The sequence below is a fragment of the Eumetopias jubatus genome, unplaced genomic scaffold (assembly GCF_037043125.1).
Source record: "Eumetopias jubatus isolate StellerSeaLion01/CBP00866 unplaced genomic scaffold, mEumJub1_p1.0 scaffold_12, whole genome shotgun sequence".
Taxonomy (NCBI): domain Eukaryota; kingdom Metazoa; phylum Chordata; class Mammalia; order Carnivora; family Otariidae; genus Eumetopias; species Eumetopias jubatus.
The window spans coordinates 33,470,085-33,479,819 of NW_028274818.1; the positions used below are offsets into that span (position 1 = coordinate 33,470,085).

The 9,735-nt window shown below is 39.3% G+C and overlaps 1 protein-coding gene across 1 annotated transcript; it reads left to right on the forward strand.

The window, feature by feature from the left end:
- Positions 1–1,789: 1,789 nt before the first annotated feature.
- LOC114221885 (apolipoprotein R-like) lies at positions 1,790–9,389 on the forward strand. The gene is made up of 4 exons (XM_028120091.2): positions 1,790–1,874; positions 5,687–5,857; positions 8,507–8,682; positions 9,249–9,389. The coding sequence occupies exons 1-4, from the start codon at positions 1,790–1,792 to the stop codon at positions 9,387–9,389; spliced, it is 573 nt and encodes a 190-aa protein (XP_027975892.2).
- The last annotated feature ends 346 nt before the right edge of the window (positions 9,390–9,735 follow it).

The following is a 9,735-nucleotide window of genomic DNA, read 5'->3' on the forward strand; positions in this document are numbered from 1 at the left end:
GGCAGACCTTTGGGTAAAAGCCAGTGATGTTGATTTACTCCCAAATGGCTGATTCAGTGTCCTGGCAGAAAATCATTATTAGCCAAAAAAATACAAATTCTTTTGGTTTAAAGAAAAAGCTTGGATTTTAAGTATCAGTCTTGGGTTCAAAATTTGGCTAAGCCGCTAATTATCTGAGGAGTTTAGGGGGCAGTTTACTTAATTTATCTGAACCTATTTCCTCATCTATGCAACAAGGCAGGCAAGAGCTGTGTCACAGGAGTTTTTGAGGTCTCATTATAACAATTTATGCAAAGTTCTGGTATAGTACATATTTAAAGATTAAAGGCAGGTTAACAAAACATGTTGATTGATCATTTAAATTACTTTTCTTTATTGTGGTTCCTCTTTTTAAAGGAAGCAACTATTTAGTGGATTTACTTGCTTTCTTTTGTCTATAAGAAGTTGAAATTTAATTGTGCTTCCCTTAATATTCCAAAGAATTTTGTTCAACTATATTTGGTAACTCTTGTTTCCGAGGGATAAGCCTTTTGGCTATTACTGGTGTGTTGCAATCATTCTAGTTCAGCTGAGTAGTGAAGATCACTTTAGGACAATATCCAGAGTTTGCTCTTTTGTTTAAACAACCGTCTTTGTCTCTTCAAGGAACAGATATTCACAGTTGGTGGGCAAGATAGAGAATCCAGGTTGGTAGTTTCATCTGTCCCACTTAAGGAGACTAAATTTAAGAAGTGATCTGGATGAATAACCAGGCAATCCCAGGTGGTTTTATGGGAAACTTAGTCTTGGGGTTAACAATCTAAGAAGAATAACAAATGTTGCTTCCATCCAGTTGTGTTTAGTGCTTAGAAGCAAAATGCTAGGTTCTCCAGGATCCAGCATCATTCAGATATTCTGAAAGTCATAAGAAATTTTCCTTTCTCCTTAATTAATCATCTTCAACCATTTAACTTTCAGTGCATGCTTTTTCTGTGTTGCAAACACAGACTAGAATAACTTTCACATTAGAACAGTTAGTTTCACAGAGTGAAGCATTTGATGTTTTATGTACATTAGAAAACCCAGGAATTAGGGAAAAGAGGTTCCCACTGAGGTACTGTAATCATAATTGTAATTGTAATTATAATTGTAATTGTATGGACTGGATTCTTGAGTATTTTCACACTTAGAGACTCACACTACTCTGTTCTGCCTAGACTATGTGCTATCTAGAGAGAAATTTAATTTTCAAGATTTAAAAAAATCCATTCTTCTATGGGCAAGTTATACCTACTTCTCATCACAGAAATCACTTCTCAAACAGGCACCACTTCTCAGACATTCTATTTTCTCTCATGCCATGACTTCTAATTCCTGTAGAACCCACCACATATACTGTGCATCATGAGCTGCCGTCCCTTGTGCCTTTTTGCTCTTGTTTATTCAGAGAGGAATTATGGATATATCCAGAAAGGAACTCATCATGTGCCCCAGCTGAACAGCAAGGGAGTCTAGGATTAGAACAATAACTACATACAGAATCCCGGAGGGCTCACCCATCCATCTCCAGACTCTTCTCTCCAAGAAGGGGGCCTTATCAGCTGACCCATGTCAGAGCTGTGCTCAGCACCTGGTCTTCTGGTCACTCCCCCTGTCCCTCCCCTTTAGTGACACACAGCTGAAACTTTGCCAAGGCTGGTTATGTTGGCTTAGGCACCATTTCAATTGTTACTTAGAATTCTTTTCTTCATATTGATTCAAGTGTCTGAGAACACTGAGCCCCAGTATGGCACCTCTGAGACTCTGTGCCATGGCCCCCAACTCGCAGAGCACTTTTCCAGCACTGTTCCTCTTTGGGGTCTTGACCCTACTGCTGTGCCCTTCTGGCTTGTGTGGTGAGTACAGTAGTTATGGGGAAAGGAGGGTAGTTTCTCTAAGATATGGAGGACAAGTACTCAATTAAGAATTAACTGAATATAGTCAAATAGTGGTAATTCATAAACTTTTTGAGAGAGTATAATGAACTATGTATTAATAAAAATGAATAATTTTAAAATGTAAAGGAAATTATTTTAATGCAGGTAGAAGCTGTTGTTATGTCTAGAATAGAAAAGTGTTGATATGCAAAATTCCTCGTGAGGCTGCTTTAGCAAAGAATAATCTTGAATTTTCAAATTAGTTTCTTATATTTCAATGCTCCAAGATGCTTAGAACAAATTTACTTTCCAAATAGGTTAATTATGCCATCCACAATCTTAGTTACTGATTGATTAGAAATAATTTCCATCCAAAAAGCAGAACTACTTTCTGTTGTCAGATGGAGCTAGGGAGGATAATGCTAAGTGAAATAAGTCAGTGAGAGAAAGACAAATGTCATCTGATTTCACTCATCTGCGGAATTTAAGAAACAAAACAATGAAAGAAAGAAAAAAAGAGACAAACCAAGAGACTCTTCACTATAGAGAACAAACTGATGGTTACAGGATGGTAGATGGGTGGGGAGATGGGTGAAATAAATGATGGGGATTAAGGAGTGGATTTTTGGTGATGAGGACTGGGTGTAGTATGGAAGTACTGAATCACTGTGTTGCACACCTGAAACTAATATTGCAGTGTATATTAACTACACTGGGATTAAAAACTAATGATAAATAAAAATTTTTAAATATATTTTCTGTTATTATCAAATACTGTGTAAATTTTCTGAGGTGAAATTATAGGGTACTTTGTGAACTGTAAACCATTATATAAGTGTAAGACATTGTTACTGAAATGTAGAGAAATTTTTGTCAGAATGAGAAACAAAAGTGTTTGAGAGAACTTACCAGAACCAATTGAAGGCGTGCTGCTGTGGAAATGAATCTGTTTTTCTGTTATTTAAATAGAAACTTCCTTTAAGCAAAGTGCTATTTTCTTCTTTTGTTAGCTGACATTATTTTTTATCTGAGAGAATTAATTTTCATACATAAAAGTATTTATTACCATATTCTCTGAAACAGCTATCATGGCATAAAAACTGAGGATTTGAGATAGTTTAGAGGGAAAACCCCCAACCCTAAAATAATAGCTGAATGCTCCTAGATGAGCTGGTTTATTGATTTAAAAATGTGGAAGCCATGCTTTCTTCATCACCGAGAGTGGTCAGGGGGCAAGCATGGGCTAATTAAAGAAGCAATATCTGGAAGAGGATTTTTCACATCGGATGCATGAAAATTATTGAGTGGCAATGTTTATTTATTATTGAGTGGCAGGATAAAGGACTTCATGCTCAGGGGACTTTCCAGTTCTCCAGCTTCATCTCTGAGTACCCTTCTGGTACAGTCTGAAGTGACAGGGGAAGGCCTTATAAAATTTGTAACGTCTTTCAATTATTTCTTCATGGTTCCATTTCCGTTCCCCTTTTACCTTCTGTTCCCTCATCTCTTCCCATTTCCCATGGCCCCAATCCTCTGAAATGGTACTTAATGTCTGTCAGCTCTAACCGGAAGCTCCTTTCCCTCACAGTAACAAGCTTCTGATGCCAGGTTTTGCTCACTGCCCCAGTATTGCTCTGCCTCTCCTATCTCCTACCAACCACTCAACTTCCACCCATCCTTCGAGACCTATCTCCAGCCTACGCCTGGAGGTCTTCCCTCCTTCCCGCCAACACCTTCTCCTATAGAACTCATTTCCTGTCCTAATCTGGCACTAGAGTGACTGGTATAGACCTGTGTTATAACTATGTATGTGGCTGATGTGGGAAACAAAGGCAGAAGAAAAATTGTTAAGTTTCCTTACTACCTACAGCTCATTGACAAGTCCTTAAAACAGGCAGAGTGACCTTCCTCTAGGGACTCAGGGGCCTCAATGTTGACACTTTGCTAAGGCCAAAAGGCAATCCTAGCCCAGCTCCCCCCCCCCCAACCAGGATTCTGTAAGCCTATTTTAACATATAAAAATTCTTTTGGAAACTTCCTTTATCTCTAAACCCCCCAAGATAGGTGTTGGCAATCATCCCCCAAGCATATGGCTCATTGATACACATCTAAAGGGTCTCATGACTAAGGTTTTATTAGATGGTAATAAATGACCTTTTCCCAACAATAGCTAGCCCCCTCAAGGTCCTGGAAATCTTCCTTCCATATTCCTTAGAGACTTACACTATCCCTAACCCCCTCCCAACTTGAAAGTATATAATGGGCCAGTCCTCATGACCCCAGTGCAGCTCTTCTTGCCTGTCCCCATGCTTTCATAAAATCACCTTTTTGCACCAAAGATGTCTCAAGAATTCTTTCTTGGCCATTGGCTTCGAACCCTAACATCTTTCCTACATCATGGCTACACCTTATCTTTTTAAGTACATTGCAAGTATGCCTCCTTGATATTACCTGAGAAGTGTTGATACAGACCTAATCTGCAGTTTAAGAAACGCTATATGGAAACTGTTGACTCATACACAGGTGAATTCCTTTTCCTCATTACTAAAAGAGCAACTCCTTCAGAGTTGAAGCTTTGAAGGAGCAGAGGTAAGGGAAACAGTGCTTGACCTGAGCAGATTCTTTGCATCAAGAGTGTTTCAAGCTTGCTTTCTCTCTTGTGTTTTGTTGTTGTTGTTGCTGTTTTTTGATGGGTCCTTCATCATCACTGAGGATCTGCTAACTGCAATTCCCTGGTCTGCTTGATCCCGGGATCCATTTCCAATTCTGGTTGATCATTTCCTCTTTCCTATCTCCTAAAGACCTAGTGACTCCCTGGGATTTATTTTTACTGAGGCTTTCTTCCCACCTCAGGAGGTCCTTTTGCACAGGCCTGAAGACAACGCCACTAGGCCTGTCTTTTTCATGCAGCCCATTTCCAATTCACTGGAAGTACTCACTCATCCCTTGTTCCAAATAATGTCAGGAGTATGGGCCAATCTCAAAGCAGCAGAAATCTGTCCTTTGCCCTCACCAGCAGAGCCACTAGACAGCCCACCTTTGCATTTTAGATTTCCCAGGCAGGAGCTTGATACTAGGCCACTGTTTCTAATGTCTCTCCAAATTGAAAAGAGATATAGCGGCTTTTCTTAGTGGGCTCCTTAGAGCCCCTCTGTCAGTGTGAAGGAGAAATGCACCTACACATTTGCCTCACCTGGGACTAATTTGAATTTAAAAATTAAATTCCTAATCTTTTAATGCCTTTGATTTGGGTGAAGGTGTTAAGAGTTTTCTAACAGATTCTGAGCTACCTACTTTATCAATTATGGGAGGTTACTTGACTGTGCTAGAGTATTGTTCTTCAACCAAAACTTCCATTTTATGGCTTTATAAAGTAAGCATCCAATGATCATTACAGAGAGCAGAAAATAGCAGGATTCCAGAAAGCACCAGTGGACTTTGATACAAACATGAACTTAATCCCTAAGTTTGATTCATTTTAACTGGCACTTACTAGTTGTGACCTTCTGTGGAATATCTGACCCCTCTAAGGTTGAGATTCCTTTTCTCTAGAATGGAAATGATGATCATACTGCCTGAGTTAGTATAAAAATATAAAATGATTAACACAGTGTCTAGCAAGTAGCTAAGATCTCAGTAGATCATTCCTACTGATTTTGTCAAGGAAATGAAATATTCCTCTGCATTATAATTTAATGACTTCATTCTATAAAATAAGAAGAATCCCTCACTCTGAATTGTTAATTAAACTCTAGCTCATTGTCTTCCACCTTTCTCTTTTACTATTCAAGACTGCAGAATATTTCCGAGCATTGCCCATGGATCCCATAAAGACATGAGTTCATTTTTTTCCTATACTACTGTGGTGCAATATGAATGTGATGAAGGATATGTTCTGGTTGGAGAGTCTAAAATCACCTGCAGGAACTCCCACTGGTCGTCTCCAGCCCCTGAATGTAAAGGTAACTTCAACCTCAATGATGACCCTGTTTTAAAAAGTAGAGCCTCTATGAATGTTCTGACCATAGAGTCTCTTCCCAGCTAGGGTAAACACTTACAATTTTTTAATTATTTATTCATTTCGTGTAGTTAACACATGCATATGGTATAATATTTTTAAAGTCTGAACCATCACCCAGCTTATCGGTCTTGGAAGTAACCATTGTTACCAATGTGTATGTTTTCAGAGGTAATCTAGAGGACCACTTTTTGCTTTGTTTTCATAAAAGTTTTAATCAAAATGTAACATACTACAGAATCTGTACAAATCTTGAAGGTCAACAATTATCACAACGTGAACCTACCCTAGAAGCATTGCATGTCTTCCCTCAGTTACTCCTGACTCTCCTCCCCAAGGAAGGTCACTCTACCAACACCATGTGGAGGAGTGCTGACAATACTGACTCCATCTTTGGCCCTCCATCTTGTTCCTGTTTGCTTGATGACCTCTCATGGGGTTATGTGTTCCAGGCCCATTGGAGATTAACATACATACCTCAGAAATGCCCAGCAAGGCCCATGTAAGGGGAGGCTCACTTTGGCCTCCCGTGATTCTTAGAGATAAAATAGTCCCTCCTCCTCCTGACCTATAGATGATGCCACAAAATCTAATTAAGGGTTAGCTGTCAATTAGGTGCACGTGAACCCTTGGATCTCCCCAGAGTGTCCCTTACTACAATGTCCCCTCGCTCTAAAGAATCTGGGGACTGATTTTGGAGAATAGCTGTACAGGGCCTGGATCATTGTCGGCTTTATTTCCCCCCCACCCCCAATAATAAGTTACCCTGAATAAAACTCTCTGTAAACTGTATGGTGTGGCCGGCTTTGTTTTTTGGTCTCAAAGTGCCTTTTCAGCTTGGGGGATACTTTATTGTCCGTCTTCCACCTTCTAACACCATGGATTAGTTTTGCCAACTTTTTAACTTTATATAATTGAAATCAGGCTTGCACTCTTTTGTGCCTGGCTTCTTTCTTCATTAGGTTTGGAAAATCATCTATGTTCTTACACGTTGTGATAGTTTATTCATTTTCATTGCTTTATAATATTCCTCTGGATGAATAGACCGCATTTTATGTATTTTCTGAAAGTTGGAGATTTTCATTTTTTAGGCTATTATGAACACTATTGTGCATGTCTCTTGGTACTAATGTGCAAACATTTCTGTTAGGAATAAGCTCAGGAGTAGAACTGCTGTTTTGTAGAGCACACACATACTCACCTTTTGTAGATGATGCCAAATTTTGTTCAAAGGTGGTCATGGCGATTTATATTTCTACCAGTAGGATATGAGTGTTCTAGTTTTGAAAAACTTAAGTTCTAAATTCCAATTTATTTCAAATTATCAATATTTTCCTTGATGTTGGGAACTTTTGTGTCTTGTTTAAGAAATATTTGCCTACCACAAGGCAATATTCTATACAACAAAATATAACAAAAATGTTCTCCTATGTTATCATACAGAGAGTTTCATTGTTTTACCTTTCACAATGATATCGCCAACCCACTTGAAATCTCTGGGTTTATGGTAGAAAGTGGGGGTCGAAGTTTGGTTTTCCCCAGGGGTAATCAATTAATTGTGTACCACTTATTAAATGGGCTGTAGTTCCTTCCCACTGCTACCTTTGGCATAATTCAAGTGCCCATGTGTGTATGGTTCTGTTTCTGCACAAAGAGATAGCAATTTTTAATTTGAGACAATCAGTGTGGATTTAGCAACATTCTAGTAAGCACCTGCTTCATTTTAAATGACAATTCTTATGGATAAATTCCAAACCTCCTTGAGGTATAATATCGCCATTAGAGCCTCATACATCCCGTTCATCTTCTCACGATGAAGTTGGCCTAATAAGAGACTTCTGGTTGACCACCAAGATTAGGTGTGCCTTTTTAAAATCACACTGCTAATAGCAACTCAAAGGGCTAATTTCCCACCATTGTCTTCATTTAACACAGGAAGATGTTAAGGGTATGTGAATAAAACTTACATACTTAGGATCATGAAAAGAGTGAGGTTTTGAGATATAGCAGTTTTAAAAACTCAGATTCTAGTATCACAATCCTTAGGTTTATATCATAATCATGTCACCTAAAAGCTATGCATCCTTAGACAAGTCACATAAACGATCTGTACCTAATTTTTCTCTCTAGCCAAATGGTGATAATTATAGTGTTTTTGGGATGCCTGGGTGGCTCAGTCGGTTAAGCATCCACTCTTGGTTTCAGCTCAGGTCATGATCTCGGGGTCATGAGATCAAGCCCTGCATCAGGGTCCATGATCAATCAGTGCAGAGTCTGCTTGAGATTCTCTCTCCCTCTCCCCCTGCCCTTTCCCCTGTTTGTGCTCCCTCTCTCTTTCTCTAAAATAAATAAATAAATAAACAATAAAATCTTTAGAAAAATAATAGTGTTTTATGTAGAGAATAGTATGTAACATAACATTACTATTATTAATTTTTGTTGTTATAATCATACAATCAATGGAGGTAGAGAACAACTCTGAGCATGCAGGTATAATTTATTACCAGTGTTTCTCATCCCCTCAGGATTCTTCACTTTTGTAAGATTTGATTCTGAGAATCACAGGATGATCAAAATTGTGTTTCCATTACAGCTCTGTGTCTGAAACCAGAGATCAAAAATGGAAGTCTGTCTGTGGATAAGGACCAGTATGTTGAGCCCGAAAATGTTACTGTTCAGTGTGATGATGGCTATGGTGTGATTGGCTCTCAAAGCATCACCTGCTCAGAGAACGGAATCTGGTTCCCAGTGGTGCCCAAGTGTAAGTGGGTAAGTGTCACACATTTCAGGATGTCCTGGCATGTTCTAAAAATTGTAGCCAGTATCAGAGCACTGTCAACCAACATTGATGAATCTGACTTATATCAGGACTCACGAGTTGTTTAAATCACTTTGGAAATCAGCCTCAAATCATTTGGTGAACTCATTAAAGCAAGTTCTAATTCTCTCATTTTAGAGAAAGAAGAACCAAGCCCCTAGATAGGAGGGTTCCGTAGATCCAGGTTACCTGGCCCCTAGCCCTGTATTTTCTACAATACACGCTATGCTTTTGCATAGCTGTCAGAACTATTCCTTCAGTTGTCTGTGAAGAAGCCCCCTCGGTGTCTTCTGCAGCCTCCTTCCTTCCCTGCTTCAACAGTTATTCACAGCATATGGGGAGTGCTGGTGTAGTGCTGGGTACTCTGCTGAGACAGAGTATCTTTTGATGTCCTCCACCAGTCCTGAGGATGGGCTTGATACTCTAATTTTCCTGTCATCAGTGAGGCATCCTGAAGACATCCTATACTTTCACGGTTAGAGAGAAGGCTCTGAATCTATCCTTTTACCTCTTCTAGGAATTCCAAATGGGCTGTGAGCAAGTGCTAGTTGGCAGTAAACTCTTACAGTGTCTCCCCTACCCAGAGGACGTGAAAAAGGCCCTGGAGGTGTACAAGTTGTCTCTGGAGATTGGACACCTGTGCAAGAATGAGACTTGAAAAGGAACGCCATTTAGAAACCAGTACATCCACCACCACCACACACACCCCCGTATCCTCCCCACAAAAGTAAAGAATGAGGTACATTTCTCTCATTAGCAAGTCTACTAACCGTTCGTTAAGTACTGTTTACTAAAAAAAAAAAAAAATTCCCCGTGTTAGGAGAATCTGTTGATACCCTTAGTACCACCGATAATGTGGAGCTCTTGATTTGTCTTTGCCCAGCCTATGCTTCTGCTGTCCTGGACATGGCAGAATGACAGAAATAAATAATGACCCATCAAAAACCCAGTGTCTTTGTTTTCACTTTGATGCCTATATAATGAAAAATTAGACCCTATACCAA

What these genes read in the sequence shown, in the direction of transcription:
- LOC114221885 (XM_028120091.2), top strand. Translation starts at nt 1,790, where the DNA reads ATGGCCCCCAACTCGCAGAGCACTTTTCCAGCACTGTTCCTCTTTGGG. An exon ending in TCCAGCCCCTGAATGTAAAG is followed by an intron (nt 5,858 to 8,506) that starts GTAACTTCAACC and finishes TTTCCATTACAG; the next exon opens with CTCTGTGTCTGAAACCAGAG. An exon ending in TGGTGCCCAAGTGTAAGTGG is followed by an intron (nt 8,683 to 9,248) that starts GTAAGTGTCACA and finishes TACCTCTTCTAG; the next exon opens with GAATTCCAAATGGGCTGTGA.